Here is a 16,229-nt window from a genome sequence, read left to right as displayed (position 1 = left end):
CCAACTGTTATGAGAAGGAGACATTTCATACTCCCAGCTTCTTTGGCTATATTCACAAATGCATGGTTAACAGTTGTTTCTGAAAGCAGCAGGTGAATCACAAAAACTAGCAATGAGATTTTTACATCCTCCCTTGTGCTGGTTACTCTGCTCTTCAGAAGATAAACAGTCCATAGAATTTTATATGGAACTTGGAACAAGTTGGGTATTTTTATTGCTTTGTCAGTGTTAATGTGGCACTAGAAAGAGCTATAACTTTAGTTAGAGCATATTTGATCATCTATTTTTTATGATTTGCAGCAAAGAATTAATATTTAATCTAATCAAGTTCCAGGTTAATGGTTTCTTTCAGATGCTAAGAATGAAAAATCCATTATAACTAAACTCCTGATCCATTGCAACTTTTAGATTGCCTATTGTGTTTTGTTGGGTAGAAGTTTCCAATAAACATCCAGCCTTAGTCTAGTGGACTAGGTCCTGAATTGAAACAAATTCTACCAGAAATGAGATTGGAATGATTAAAATATCCAAGTTATGACTCTGAATGGGAAAAAGAAGTATACAGATTGTATGGATGGGCATATGTGGGTTGGAATAACGAAGACTTCCATTTTCTTACTCTCCAGATGTCAAGTTAGACTAGTTTTCTTCCTCTCCACTCTCTACAGCAGTCTTAATGTCACTATACCTCACTTTTCCTTAAACAGAGGTGTTGAGGGTATGATCACTAAGCATCTTTCAAGGCCTAAAATTTTATGATCCTTTGCTCTCTCAATCCTGACTATGATATCAGAAAATCTGGAGAGAATAAAGAATCCTGCACTTCTTCATATCTGTCCTCCTCTCTTGCCCTGAGCCCAACTCAGAACCAGAGGCTGACTTTCATGGCCCCTTCACCCCTCTCTCCTTTTCTCACTGTCTTTCCTGCCCAAGAAAACGCCTGCCAAGAATACTGGAAATTTAGTTAGATGGAGTCAGAGGTATAGGATGCTTCTCATGCAGATAATCAAATCTTTATATTTCCGTTGTGGAATCAGAAGTGTGTGATATGCAAGGTAGATGGCTGCCCTAAAGTATTGGGAATTTTCCCTTTGGAGAGACAATCCTTTGAAAATACAAATATTCTTAGGAGAGATACCATTTTAGCTAATTCACATTAAGGTGTTAGTAAATTACTGGAGCATTTCTTCTAATTGGAGGTACTAGATACTTCAGTAAAAATTTACCCTGAAAATTTGGGGGAAAATATGTAGAAAGGAGATGAGAGGATCATGGAAATAAAATTTACAAGCAGCATAGCTTTACCTAGGATTAGTCTTGTTAAAGCTTCTAATTTTCTTTTTAAAGAACACTATAAAGTCACTCTGGAAGATGCTAGAAAGAGAATAATCAGAGAAACTTTGTTGCAACTGGATCAAAAGAAAGAATGGGCCACACAGGTATATTTCAGTTTTTTTAAAAACAAAACAAAAGTTGTTCCTTATTTTTTCCTGTGGTATATTATCATGATTAAGAACTTGAGTTCTGAAGTTCGGCAGTTTAGTTTAAATCACGGTTCTTCCACTTACTGGGAATATAAACTAAATTTGTTACTTGACTTTTCTGGGCTCCAGTTTCCTAATTTTTAAAAAAAGGGGCAATAATGATATTTACCTTTAAAGAATAGTATGGGGATTAAATGAGATGATTTAAGTAGCATAGTGTCTCATAAGGAACAAGAGCTCAGTAACTTATTATTCAGTTATTTTTAAGTAATAATAATGGCTACAACAAATTATTAAATAAAAGTTTTGGATGCATTATAGAATGAAATATGATTTGTCTAAAAAGTACTGTCATAGGGGCACCTAGGTGGCTCAGTTGTTAAGCGTCTGCCTTCAGCTCAGGTCATGATCCCAGGGTCCTGGGATCGAGCCCCGCATCGGGCTCCCTGCTCTGCGGGAAGCCTGCTTCTCCCTCTCCCACTCCCCCTGCTTGTGTTCCCTCTCTCACTGTGTCTCTCTCTGTCAAATAAATAAATAAAATCTTAAAAAAAAAAAAAAAAGTACTGTCATATATATCCAAACCTAAAAGAGTACACTTTACATGGCCAGAGCTTTAATATTTTGGGATATAAAAAAATCTTTGAGGGACACCTGGGTGGCTCAGTCGGTTAAGCGTCTGCCTTCAGCTCTGGTCAAGATCCCAGGGTCCTGGGATTGAGTCCCGCGTTGGGCTCCTTGCTCAGCAGGGAGTCTGCTTCTCCCTGCGCCCTGACACTCCCCCTGCTTATGCACAAGCGCTCTCTCTGACAAATAAATAAAAATCTTAAAAAAAAAAGTTTGAGATATAATTTCCAACTTTATATGTTTTCTAATCCCTTTGTTTTCACTCTCCTTCCCTGTCCATAGACTATCTCCTCAGTTAGTGAGGCCCCCACTGGGACTGTCTCTTCATCTAGAATCTCTCTTCTTCAGAATCATAAACATCTGGTCTTCTCTAAAGTTCTTCACTGAATTTCAGTTGCTATTGTTTGTTGCTTAACTGTTAGTTAAGTTATTCTTTCAGTTACTATCCTACTGCATGATTTTTACTGATTTATACAAATATAGAGGACTACGGAGAACTGACCAATAGTTTATCTGTCCATAAAATTCAGCCCCTTTGTGAGTGACTATGACTGAATGGTGAAGTCAACAATAAAATGATCTGAACATAGTTAAGATGATTAAAAATGCATCTGTAGATCAAATATATTTCAAATATACATATTCAATATATAATGAGGACTGTTCCAGATACTGTTCTGAGCATTTTACATTTATGTTTCTCAACAATCCTATAAGGCAGGGACTTGCTAATGAGAAGACTGAAGCACAGTGAAAGTTTTGTGGCTTTCCCAGAGCAAGTGGCAGAATCGAGATTCGATTCCAGATGTCTCCTTCAGATCATTGCTCTTAATCACTACCCTATACATTTTCTTTTCTCTACATAATGCCTAACACACACGTGAATGAATTTTCCCCATTTTATCTAGCTATTTTAGCATATGTTTCGCTTCTGATAATCCACTGTTGTGCAACCTTGGCTGCGTACTGGAGTCACCAAGAAATTTGGTTAACTCATGTGGTGCCTCAGAGATGCTCATGTAGTTGGCCTGCCATGTCACCTTGGTTTCTGGATTTGTCCAAGTGTCCAGGAGATTCTAACATGCGCCCAACATTGAAAACCCCTGCTCCACTGTTAGTAAATTAAGCCATTAGCCAACTTCAGTTATGAGCTGTGTCCTGCTTTCGTTCAAATGAAATTCTGTGTTCCAGGACACTTTAGAGTTACCAGTTGCAGCTGCAGTATAAAAGTTCCTGGTTCCTAAGGAATGTAGGCGCACCCTTAGTTTAATTAGCATGATTTGAAGAAAAAAATTATTGCAAATCTTCCCACTCGTTCAAGACTTAAAACTTATTCTTAACATATTTTTCAGTTATTTCTGTCTGCCTTTATGATCTATAAGATTTTTCTTTTTTTTTTTTTTAAGATTTTATTTATTTGAGAGAGAGAGAGAGAGAGAGCACATGAGAGGGGGGAGGGTCAGAGGGAGAAGCAGACTCCCTGCTGAGCAGGGAGCCGGATGTGGGACTCGATCCCGGGACTCCAGGATCATGACCTGAGCTGAAGGCAGTCGCTCAACCAACTGAGCCACCCAGGCGCCCTATAAGATTTTTCTTAATTTCTCTTCCTTAGGTTGTGCCCTTTAGTTACTGAATGTGGAATTTGTAATGTGGTATCCATATAAAAGTACCTCACAGATAAATACAATCTTTCATCCTTTATAAAGTTCCCTTAGGGAAAACTATAAATAAATAAGAATTGAAAATGAATTTACATTTTATGAACCTATTGACAAAGTAATGCTTTTCCTGTTTTCTTCATCTAAAATGCCTTTTTCCAGGAAACTGTCCAGCTACCCTGAAATTATTTGCTATTAAGTTTGTAAATACGTATATTGTTATTATTGACATACAGAAGTCTTTCTAATTAAAAAGGTTGTAATAGAATCTATTCATGCTTTTACTCTATGTTGGATTATGTCCAACATAGACCAAAAACATGAAGAATATTTGACCCCTGCAGTTCAGCCACCTTAATTATGGAGCAGATCACTTAATGATTGATTTCACCATGGCAATCAGATTAAGTCACAATGGAAGCCAAACTGAAAGGATAACTATTGTCCAGTTCTCTGAATCACCTGTATTAGGCAGTGTGAATCAGCAAAAAATAATATGAGAATAAAGAAAAACTGAAGCAAAAGTTCTTAGATATGTTTCCAAAGTAATTGCAAACCATAATGTAAAATGATCAGATAAGTTGATTGTGAATCGCAATGTTGCAAGTCTCCCCTAATACAGAAACTTTCTTTTAGAATGCCATACGGTTCATTGACAAGGGCAGCTACCGAGAGATCTGGGAGAATGACTGGCTGAAAAGAGAGGTAGGTGGAATTTTAAAAAACAATTTCTTCTTTCTCATTTTTTTGAACTGGAAAGGACTTTTATTTATGAGCTGAAGGCATGGGAAAAGCATAGAATCATGACTAGCTGAGGTAAAGTAAAATTCAAGTGGAATCCTAATCTTATTACAAACCGTTACTCAATGAATACCATCAATAATTTCAGTAACAACCAGAAATCATTTTTGGCATCCTAATTCATGTAATATACTCAAATATATGAAGCTTCTTTATATCCTAAAATTGATCTGGTCTTCTTCAAAACTGTACTTCCTTCTGGGTGGTGGGAGGAAGGCTAAAGGATCATTCTAACCTCATTCTCTGCTGTTTTTAAATTGCCTTTCGGGATGACACGTGGTCTCCTTTGCATAAATGTTCAGTCATTTAGATTTCCCTACTTCCCCCTGCTCCTCTCCAAGATGGACCCTACTGTATAAGGAGGTGGGGCTTACATGCCCTCTTGTGGGGCATGTCATTAAAGAGGGCTCAGATCTGTGGGTTTCCTTTGGATCTTTGTTCCCTCTGCCTTTCATCTGTATAGGATGTGCCTTTGTCTGCTCCCTGCACTGGTGACTTGCTTGGTCCTCTCCTAGCTTGGTCATCAGGCTCTCTTCACACCTCCTTCTGGAGAACATGTGGAAACAAGTGGGCCCCGTGTGCTGTCTGAGACTCAGCTCCCCCTGTCTCCCTACACCAGCGCTGCAATACTGCTCTCACTGAATGTGGTCATGGCAGGACTTCTAGACCTTATGAGGCACTGCCCTGTTTTCCTTACACTGTACAGACTAGGCCCTCTGCCTTCCCTCCTTACACTCATCTACCTGGAAAACTCCAACTCTCCTTTTAGGCACAGACTTTGATGATTAATTTTTTTCTGAATCATTTTGTATTTCCCCCAGAAAGTCTTGAGTCCTTTTCCTCAGTGCTCTCTTGTTTCATAACTCTTGTTAAAATATGTTGAAATTGGATGTTTATGCATCTGTCTCTTCATTGCACAGAGCAGGCTATGCCTTTTCAATTATATGTCCATGAGAACTAATAAATAATCTATGTTCATAAATAGTTATTGAATGAAAGGATGTCCATGAGTATATATATATTCATTGGAGAGATTAATCAAGTACATGGCTTAGCTCTTGGGTGAAGTGTGAGAGCATGTTATTGGATAAAAGAGGTAGATAATCTTTGGCCTAGATGTTACAAGGGTGCTACAGAAGATGTGCAAAACTCACTACTTTGAAATTCCCTTTATCTCCAGACAAGTAGTCACCCGACCTGTGCTCAGATACTATCTATGAAAGAAAACTCACTATCTTTTGAAAGAATTCACTTCAACTACACACAGCTCTTGTTAGTAAGTTATATACATGTACATGATTCTCAAATGTACATGTTCAGCACTAACATGCATGTCCATAGCTCTAGACCTATATTTTTACTTGCCTGCCAAATATTTCCACATGGATGTCCCAAAGGCACTCAACATCCCTAAAGCAGAATTCATTAAATTTCTCCTTAAATCTTCACTTCTTGCATCTCTTTTTTCACCATCTGCTCAGATACCTGAAGTAAAAATGTCACTGTCACCTTCTCTTCTCTTTTCCTTGCCCCCTATTTATAGGCTGAATAGAGTTGGTGAGTCTAGGAAACAAGGAATTTAAAAAGTAATGTGCTTTCTATGATATTGACAATTATCTTTAAGCTGCCCTTATAAAGTCATGGTAAATAGGAATCCAAACTACTTCGAAAATAAATCAAGATGAATCCCCACTTTTAAAAAATGAATATTGATTTAAAAAACTCAAGGTGAGCGGGCGCCTGGGTGGCTCAGTTGGTTAAGTGTCTGTCTTCAGCTCAGGTCATGATCTCAGGGTCCTGGGATGGAGCCCTGTGTGTTGGACTCCCTGCTCTGCAGGGAGTCTGCTTCTCCCTCTCCCTCTGCTCCTCCCCCTGCTCATGTGCATGCACCTCTCTCCCTCTCTCAAATAAATAAATAAAATCTTAAAAAAAAAAAAAAAAACTCAAGGTGAGCTTAACAGTTAAAGAATATTAGGGAGGAGTTTAGTTTGGTACTTTTATTGAATATAACAGCATAATCCTAATTATAATAATTTAACAATTCAAATCTTAAATCTTATAAGATGTCATAGATATTAGGTTCAGAGAAAATAACTGTAAAAATTTATATCTGACTGATAAGAAAGGCTTTTTTGGTGTCTTGATCCTTCCTACTAAAGCCACAAATTACATTCTGTTTCATTTTATTTTTTACTTCTCATGATTCAGTAGAAATAAAAGACAAGAAAAAAATGTGATTAATTAAATCATGTGATTAATTAAAATGTGATTAATTAAATCATGAGCAAAAGAGCTTAGTAATAAAGAACAAATCATTTTAAGGAAATTTAATAGATTTAATTTCTCCTTATTTCAATAAGTATTTATTTTAGCATTATTACATTTACTCACAAAATTAATTAAAACCATCTCTGGTTATAAGTATTATCACAAGAATTGAAAATTGCCTGGAAATGGAATAATGTATGTCAATTAATTTCTTTGAGGAAGGTTTAGAATGAGTAACAAGGGATATTCAATAATGGACCTCCTGAAAGTATTTCTCCATTTAACTATCTTTCAACAATAAGCAAAAACTTAGACCTGTGGGAAGGCTATGAAACGTCCCATGCATGACTTCCATTATCTGGTTTTATTTAGCATGCTTATTAAGGAAATGAAGAAAACTGAAATTTCCAAATGACTTAGACTCACTCAACAAATAGAAAGCCAATAAAACTAGACAAAGGGATTCAAAGAGGTTAGCAATCAGAGTTTCAAGTGTGAGGAGGCATGAAGCTAACTTGGATCTTGCAGGGGAAATTTTCAAGAGCACACATTTAATTCAGGATCCTAGGTCTCTGACTTATAATAGTTTAAACTAAATTATCTTTCTCAATTTCTAAAGTACGTTTCTTGGGTATCTGGGGAGAAGCAAGGATAGGGAGGGAAAAGCAGTCTTCTCCTTCCTCCTTTTTACTTTCTTACCCTAGAAATTTATATGGCTATAAAAAAGAACTAGTTTTCATTTCCCTAATATTTCAAAAGGCTAGAAAGGAGATAGTAATTGTTGAGAACCTTAGTTAGTAGTCCAAAGGGGTAAGTGATGCCACAAGATATCCTTAGCTTGAAAGATCGGACTTAAATCCCCAAAAGGGCCCTCTTCATTCCCGGCTTTGGAAGGAGACCAAGAACTGTGTGTACTGCCTCCCAAGCATGCCAAACCCTTGGGTCAAACATTTCCAAATGTTCTATCAATTCCTTCTGTTTACAACCTCTAAATATAATTTCTTTCTCATCCTTTGACATTTGAAAATTATTAACTTTTCCTTAAGGCATTCAAGCCTATAATCAAGCTGATTATCTCCCAACACACGAGATGCTAAAGCACCAACCCCTTGCTTTCTAATTTAGTATCATGGACTTAAATGGTTTGCTAAGTAGTTTAAGGCAGGTAAAATATGCTTTTCTTTCAAACTCCAAGCCACCAGCAACATTTGAGCCTTTTCTATGGCACTAATATTATTTTATGTTACAGTTATTTGTGTATTTGTTCACTGGATTGTAAACGCCTTATTCACTTTTGTATCCTTCTATGTCTCACACAGAACCTTGCCCATAGTAGGAATTCAAGCACTTAATACATGACTTATGTGATAGAGATATGCATGTGGTAATTTACAGACTGTTTCCAGATTCTAAAATACAATAAATAAATTTCAAGTACAAATAAAAAATGTTAGTTATCTAAGTTCTCATCTCAGCTACACTCTTGGCAATGCCTAACAAGAGATACTGAATCTAAACCCCTGAACCCTTTTGTTTCATCATATTCCCTTGATATACTTACTTTTTCCAGTTTATCTCTATTACTCCCATCAGCCTATCACTTTCTTTTTTATACTCTTTTTTAAAAAAAGATTTACTTATTTATTTATTTATTTTAGAGACAGAAAGAGAGAGTATGCTTAGGGGGAGGGGCAGAGGGAGAGGGAGAGAGAATCTCAAGCAGACTCCTCGCTGAGCCCAGAGCAGACATGGGGCTTGATCTCACAACCCCGAGATTATGACCTGAGCTGAAATCAAGAGTCAGTTGCCTAACCGACTGAGCCACCCAGGTGCCCTCTTCTATACTCTTGCTTCTAATTCTTCTATCGTCCTGACCTCTCTCCATGAGCACCTCTCAATGCAGCACCTGAATATGTATATGTATATGTATATGTATATGTATATGTATATGTATATGTATATGAGGCAGGCAGAGAGGTGAGATGGGAGTTCTGTCTAGTAACGTCCTATATATCTTTCCCACTATCCAAGGCCTTTAGCTAAAGTTTCCAAAATACACTTCTTAACGACTGATGGGAGAGAAGCAGCAAATTTTGTTCACTTTTAATTAAGTTAGCCATATTTCTTTAGTAAACATCAAACCTGCTATGTCTATCCATGACCTTCCATCATCTGCAAAATAAAAACCAGACCCTTTAGCATTATTTCCCTAATTGTCCAGTTTTTCTCCTACTTCTCCCCACTTCCACTTTGTATCTATCTGCACCAAAATAATTGTGCCTAACATGTGGTTCCTTCTGCCTAGAGTATACCCCCTTTTGTTGCCTGGAGAATCCCAACTTGGTCTTCAAAATCCAGATTAGATGTCATCTCCTCTATTAATTCTCCCTTACCCCCTACCCCAGACCTACAGTGAACTTCCCACAGTACCTGAGCATCTTCCATTATGGTTTGATCATACTGCTTTTTGTTTTTATCACCATCTTCCCCATTTAACTACAATGATAAGTTAATTAGTCTTATTTTCATGTTTATCTCTACCTCCAGCACATAGAGAGGTCCAGGGATGTTTCTGAAGGGTAGGAAAGGACAATTCCTGCCATTCACTAATAACTGCCTAACCATGCAAACAAGTTCTGCAAACAATCTGGAAAAGAGACCCACCCATTCCTTCTTGGAGAGGAAGGACAAAGCAAACCCAGTAATAAATAATACAGGATAGATCTTCCCCTCAGGCAAATGGATTTTTAGGAGTTGAATTTCTTACAGAAGACTAGGTAGAACTAAGTCAACAAGTACCAACATCCCTCCATTCTCTTCTGAGAACAGATTGCAAATCACAGGAAGGAAGTTGAAAAATTGGAAAATACTATTCATGAACTGGAAGAAGAAAATTTGGTGCTTATTGATCAACTATTCAACTGTAGACTTGTGGATCTCAAAATACCCAGGTGAAAGTCATTAGCATATCTAGAAAGTAGTTTGTAAACATTTGTATCTGTAAAAAGTTATTTTTAAAAGATGATTTAATTTTTTAATGTTCTAGCTGGATGGCAGTAGTTGCAAAGGAAGGGACTCACAAAACGGCCATGGTGAATGTCAACTGTTGGTACAGTGCAAACTTTGGCTTGCTTTTTTTAACAATGCACTATAGTCTTAATAACAAACACTTAACAGGAACATCACAACACCTTCAAAAGCCTCCAGGTCAGCAGGGAAAATGGGCATAAAAATAAAAGCATACCAGTGCAGCAGAAGATGGATGAGGTGTGGAGTTAGCCCAAAGGAGGAAGTGAACAGCTTTATGGTAGCTTCCTGGAGGTCTTCTGGGCTTCCGGTTACCTTGTGGACTGTTAACATTGTTTCCTTTGATAGTTAGTGGAAGAGTCAAACTACCTTCGAGGTAGAGAAAATAGCCTGGCATTCCAAGTCACATTTATTCCTGCACAAGAGAAACCAAATGTGTATTTTAGGTTCTCTCTTTTTCTGACCTGACAAAAGAATTCTTAACACACCAGTCTGGAGGAAAACTAGGGCCCTGGAATATGGAATTAAAATTCAGAGTGGTGATGATTATTTGGGCAAGTCATCAGAAACAAGAACCAATCCGAACAGTAGCATGTTTAGGAAGAGAAGAGAAACGGATCCCACTAATGCAGGGTGTACATGTGGAAGATGGGAAACAAATGTCTCGGTCTAGGAGTTAAAGCAGAGAAATTCAACGCGGTGAAAGGGCCACAAAAAGTTCCTACCCAAGTAGTTCCTGTCACCTGTGTGGTATGGAAAAATACTGTTTGTGACATAATAGAGTATCTTTTGTTTACAAACTTCCCGATGTGTTCCAAGAAGGGTAGCTACAGGTAAGTTGTGGAGTTCCGTTTGCTGGGCTAAGAGATACAAGGATGGAGAAAGGGAGATAGTGCAGCTGCATTACAGGCTGAAAGTCCCGCGGGGCAGGACAGACAAGGGGCCACCAGCTCCCCTGCACCATGTCCGCATGCTGCCCTGGAGAGGCAGACACCAGTGCAGAGGCAGCGGGCAGTTGGGCTGAAGGAATCGACTGTTGACTGGACTCCTGAATTCCCGGTCTCTTGAGCTGATGCCCTCGAGGAGTCCTAGGGGCTGCGGGCCTCACTGTACTCCCAGTAGGCGATGCGCTCTTGCCAGCCCTCTCCTCTCTGATCAGGTGTCCAGCTCCAGGCTCCTGTGCTCCAGCTGCTGCCACCGCCTCTTAGCCCGCGGGTCTGATCTCTGCAGCCGCTGCTGGCGCGGGGGCTCACAACCGCGGCTCTACCTGCCTCCACTGTCATCCTTCCTTCGTTTCTGAACAGGCCCAACCTTAGGAAGGAGCTACCCTCCCAAGTGCCAACCCCACTTGCCGCTTTGGTGGGCTCAGTCCGCGGTATCTGGTTTGGTGCTGCCACGGATGGGAATGGCTAGTTTTTATACAAAGGGGAATCCTTTCACTGGCCAGAGAGAACTTGGCAGTGACTGGCAAGGAGACGAGAAACTTTCAATGAAGTTTTCGTGAAGTTGTTTCATGTTTAACCCCTAGGCCCCCAAAAAATCTTCAGTAGTACTGACAGTATTCATCAATGCCTTGTGGGTTGGGTTTTTTTTAGTGAGACACCTGAGTGTTTAGTCTTGCTTCCGAGTTGGGAGAGATGAGTTCAAAAGCTGACCAAGCAAAAAGAAAGCATGGGCGATGTTCGTGAGAACCGGGTTAGGAACCCCTGTATATGCTTCTATAACACCCTAATCTTTTCTTTCATGACCGGCATTTATCACACTCGTGATTACTTATTTAATGTCTGCTTCCTTGCTAGATTATAAATTCCTTGAGGCAAGTATTTAGGAAATTTTAGAAAGATCTGCATAAAGGAACAGAAATGTGTAAACCCTCAATTATCTGTTACACTACTTCTCCAGAAGGATAACTTTGAGTGTATTCAGGAGCTTTGACTATAAGCCATTTTCAAGTCAAAGAAATATAGTACATATTGCATATTTTATGGCAACTTCTCTTTTCATCTTTCTGTTGAGAACTCAGTCTCATAAAATACTAGAAGGGGGTGAGAAATAGACATAAACTGTGCCCAAAGGACATAAAAAGGCTGTTTTCCTATTTGGCTGAAGAATGGGGTATTTTAGCTAATAGAGTTACTACCTTTCCCATCCAATGCTCCCCACTCTTCTCCCTTCACAACTCACATAGAACATCACAATATCTGTTAGACACAGGAGATGAGGTAAATGTCCACCACAGGTGACTGCCCAGGGACCCCAGCACCACAGAACTGAGGCTAAGTGGACCAATACCTACAAATCTAACACTAACTTCATAAAATAACATTCTTTAAGTATTTTCCATATCATCAAGTGTTGTTGCCCTATGGTGGTACAAAAGTGACAATAAATTAATGGTTAAGAGAGAATCCAGATTTATGAAGTGTATGACATTTAATACAATCATAATAATTCAAAACGGAAAACCAGGAAAGAAGAGAAAGTTCTAAGACCTCAGACATGTCTACCTGCAGACCAGAGCTACATGTGAAAGTGACCTTCACTGAGTTGAACCTTAAGAAGCTTTTACAAACAAAAATATTGTATGCAGTTATATGATTTGTTGGAGACTTAAGCATTTTGAATAATACTTTACTCATGTTCTTTAAATAAGTGACAACCTGTAATCCAGGGGCTTCACTCCAATTGCTGAGCTGCTAAGCATGGGGGGTAGTTTGAATATCTGCAAGAGTCCGATTCATGCTGTCTTCAGGCAAACTTCATGGAAAAGCTATAGGGAGCTTTCAAGACGTCATATGTTCTGGTTGAAAGTTCCATGGGTGCTGAAAAGCAGAGCACAGGCTTACACACATGCACAGAGAGCTGTGTTGGCAGACGTACACGTAACCAGGCATGTGACTGAAACCTACCCCTCAGCAACAGCTGGAACCTCCCTGTCATCTGGGATTCCTGCTGCTCGCCGTCTTTCTCTTTTTCTCTTCTTTTTAAAACCATCCATTCAGGCCACACTTGTTCCTCCCCTGGATTACTACAACAGCACCCTAATGGGTGTCATGCTCACTTTCATTCCCGGTGTGTTATTCCATTATCACTCACTGCCCTTCCTCACCCCAAGCCCTTCCCTGGCAAAGAGCCCCTCGTTCTTCAAGACTCAGCTCAGGTACCATCTCCTCCTGGAAACCTTCCCTGACCTCCTAAAGCTCAATCAGGTGCTTCTTCTCTTTGTCCCCCTAGCATTTTTCACACTCCACCACTCACCATCAGGGTAGAGACCATCACCCTAAAATACTGTAAGCCTGTCTGCCACCCCACTGGGCCTCATGCTCCTCAAAGGTAGAAACTATGTCTCATTTTTCATCTATGTGTCTCCAACACCTAACAGAGAGATAGACACCAGTGAGCAGATGGTATAATATTTGTGGACTGACAGACTGCTTTTCTCATTTGTTCTTTTTAGGCAACTATATCTTACTCAAGCTGCTGGACTGACAGTGCCACCTGAAGTGCCTTTGGAGTTGCCAGATATATATGAAGGTATTATTTTATTTTAATGGTGATAGGGTTTTTTAAAAAAAATTAACAAATACTTATTGAGCATCTATTATAGACAGGTACCTCATACCCAAGAGCTATTTAAGGAATGGATACAGGCTAGCTCCTCCATATTTCTCTTCTTGCAGCTTTCTCTAGTCCTATTTTCAAACTGAAGTCACCATGTTTCACAGTGAACTACATAAATACTGATGGGGAGGGATGGGGTGCTGTCTACACTGGTGTGTTTTTGGTTCCAGTTCAGTCAACCAACCAAAATACCAACATGCACATAAGTTACCATATGATTACCAAAAGCTATCCACTAACAGAAGGGAATACAACTTAGATAGAGATTCTAAACATGGGACTCACTCTCACCTTAATACATAGATCCTACATTTCTCAAAGCTCTTTCAAATTAAAAGTGTGACAAAGTGTGTAATGTATTTTCATTTTTATCTGTCCCCAAATAACCAATTTCTTTGTATTCATCCCAACATTGCAACCTGCAGAAGTAAAAGGTAGAGACATCACAAGCTCATCAGTGGAGAGCGGTGCTTTATATGTCAGTCATGAGCATGGTAGTGGATATGCCAAGCAACTGAAGACAGATGAAGAAAACAACTCATGTGTAGACTTTGGGACCTCTGATATGAAATACTTACTATATGAGGATGAGAAGGATTTCAAGGTAAGATTCATGAAAAAAATTTTGAGTACTAAGAGAATGCCGTTTTATTAATTAATAGAGAAAATTAACCTAAAACATCGATACTGAAAAATTCTATTTGCACTTATTAGTAAAATTTGCCCACCATTCACATCTCTCATTAGATAGAATTTTCACTTCTACCCTTGTGCAATTTGCTATATATATTCATTAACAGAGTTACATTCCTAGTATACCATGTAAGTTATCTAATGCTGTATAACAAATTACCTCCAAACTTAGTGGCTTATAACAATTATCATTTATTCTCTTCCATGGCTTCTGTTGGTTAGGAATTTGGGAAAGGCTCCAATGGACAGTGCTCACTTGGGCCCTCAGGCAGTTGCAATCATATGTCAGCAGGGGCAACAGTCATCTGAAGGCTTGATTGGGGCAGGAGGATCTACTTCCAAGGTGGCTCACTCATGGCTGGCAAGTTAATGCTGGCTAAGCTGGGAGCATCTGTTCTTCACATGGGCTTCTCCATGGGTTGCCTTTATTGTTTCTGTTATGGTGTCTGCCTTCTCCCAAAACAAGCAATACCAGAGACCATGGTGAAAGCTGCAATATTTTATATGACTTAGATTTGGAAATCATACACCATCCCTTCCCTCATATTCTATTGGTTGATGTAGTTACAAAGTTCCACCCAAGGGGAGGGAATGTAGCTCCTGCATCTGGAAGAGGAAGGAGCACCACACTGTAGGAAAGGCATGTGGGACAGGATATCTATTAGTGTGGCCCTCTTTGGAAAGTACAAACTGCCATATACCATATTAGGTGAAAACTGGAGTATCAAGGCTTTCTAATTTTAAAACCTTTTTGGTACATTCCAATTACTCCCATATCCACCCCTTGACATTTTCATTCTTGGTACTACCAGTAACTTTAAAAATTCTCCTAGAACTTAAAGTCTGGTAGGAGAAAGAGTGCTGTATGAAAACAGAAGAAACTGAAAAAATCAATAAAAGCCATTTTAGATAACCACAACTCAGTCCTGCTAACATCAAGTGACAATTTAAAGACTGAAGTTCTAGTCTCTATGGCATTCAAACACCCCCATGGGGGTCTTGAAATCATGACACTTGGTATGTTATGACCTCAGGCTAGTGGACAGTTGTCTACAAAATTCCAAAATCACATACCATTTGGGTGAATGAAAGACCTTCTTACTTTCCATGGAGGTTTTTGATGGTGGAAATGGCACTGTGTATGCTATGGACTGAACTGGATCCCCATCCCCACTCCTACACCCACCAAATTCACATGTTGAAACCCTAACACCTAATCTAGAGATAGGGCCTTTAGGAGGTAATTAAGGTTAAATGAGGCCAAAACGATGGAGCCCCAATCTGATGGAACTGTGGCTTGTAAGAAGAGGCTCTGTCTTGTAAGGACACAGCGAGAAGGCAACCATCTGCAAGCCAGAAAGAGAACGCTTACCAGAACTCAACCATGCTGGCACCCTGATCTTGAATTTCCCAGTCTCCAGACTGTGAGAACTAAATGTCTGCTGTGTAAGCCAGTTGGTCTATGATATTTTGTCATAACAGCTTGAGCAGACTCTGAAATATGTTGGAGACATCCATCAATTTGTTTTTCTCCTATCTTACATTTATTGCAGCTCTATAATTACATATTTTAAAAACACAGTAAATAAAAAAAAACACAGTAAATACAACTATATGCATTTTTGAGAAATAAAACAATGTCTTCCTTTTTCATTCTGTGATTTTCCTAAATTCTAATAAATGTTTCTCGAAAACCCCACAACATGCCAGGTACTTGTTAGATGTTTGGGAATTTATGGGGAGAACAGGAAGAAATGAAGTTTCAAAGATGCCTATATGGCAGGCCCTCCCCTCAAATTGTTTACATGCTAGAAGACAGATTAGAAAATCACTAATTACTGTACAAGAGGAATGTAGCACCTGTATCTGTCTCCCTGACCAGTCGGTCTGTGACCTTATCATTGCACCTCAGCACTTGGTTACAGGGCCTGGTACAAAGTGGGCACTCAGGAAAGGTTTGCTGAAATGTTGAAGGAATTCAAAAGAGAGAGTTATGGCTTGAGGAGGCTTCTAAGAGGAAGGTATGCTGGGTAGGGTCTGAGCTGTTTCAACC

At 39.2% G+C, this 16,229-nt stretch overlaps 2 protein-coding genes across 2 annotated transcripts in view; one reads left to right on the top strand and one right to left on the bottom strand.

The window, feature by feature from the left end:
• SYTL2 (synaptotagmin like 2) overlaps positions 1-13,986 on the bottom strand; it is a 198,963-nt gene extending 184,977 nt beyond the window's left edge. Inside the window, exons 1-2 of the mRNA XM_064576812.1 lie at positions 12,523-13,986; positions 10,080-10,277 (exon numbers count right to left, since the gene is read on the bottom strand). The gene's annotated coding sequence lies outside the window, so the exon portion shown is untranslated. The remainder of the gene's footprint in view (positions 1-10,079; positions 10,278-12,522) is intronic.
• Positions 1-16,229, top strand: part of CCDC83 (coiled-coil domain containing 83) — a 40,055-nt gene that overhangs the window by 22,877 nt on the left and 949 nt on the right. The window contains exons 5-9 of the mRNA XM_045892700.3: positions 1,348-1,439; positions 4,403-4,471; positions 9,665-9,786; positions 13,320-13,396; positions 13,894-14,087. Coding sequence (XP_045748656.1) covers positions 1,348-1,439; positions 4,403-4,471; positions 9,665-9,786; positions 13,320-13,396; positions 13,894-14,087 — 554 coding nt within the window. The remainder of the gene's footprint in view (positions 1-1,347; positions 1,440-4,402; positions 4,472-9,664; positions 9,787-13,319; positions 13,397-13,893; positions 14,088-16,229) is intronic.

This window comes from Mirounga angustirostris, unplaced genomic scaffold (assembly GCF_029215605.1).
Source record: "Mirounga angustirostris isolate CCGP_5_RB_7025 unplaced genomic scaffold, mMirAng1.0.hap1 SCAF_13, whole genome shotgun sequence".
Taxonomy (NCBI): Eukaryota; Metazoa; Chordata; class Mammalia; order Carnivora; family Phocidae; genus Mirounga; species Mirounga angustirostris.
The sequence above is the reverse complement of the archived record's forward strand: the minus strand, read 5'-3'. Positions and strand labels throughout refer to the sequence as shown.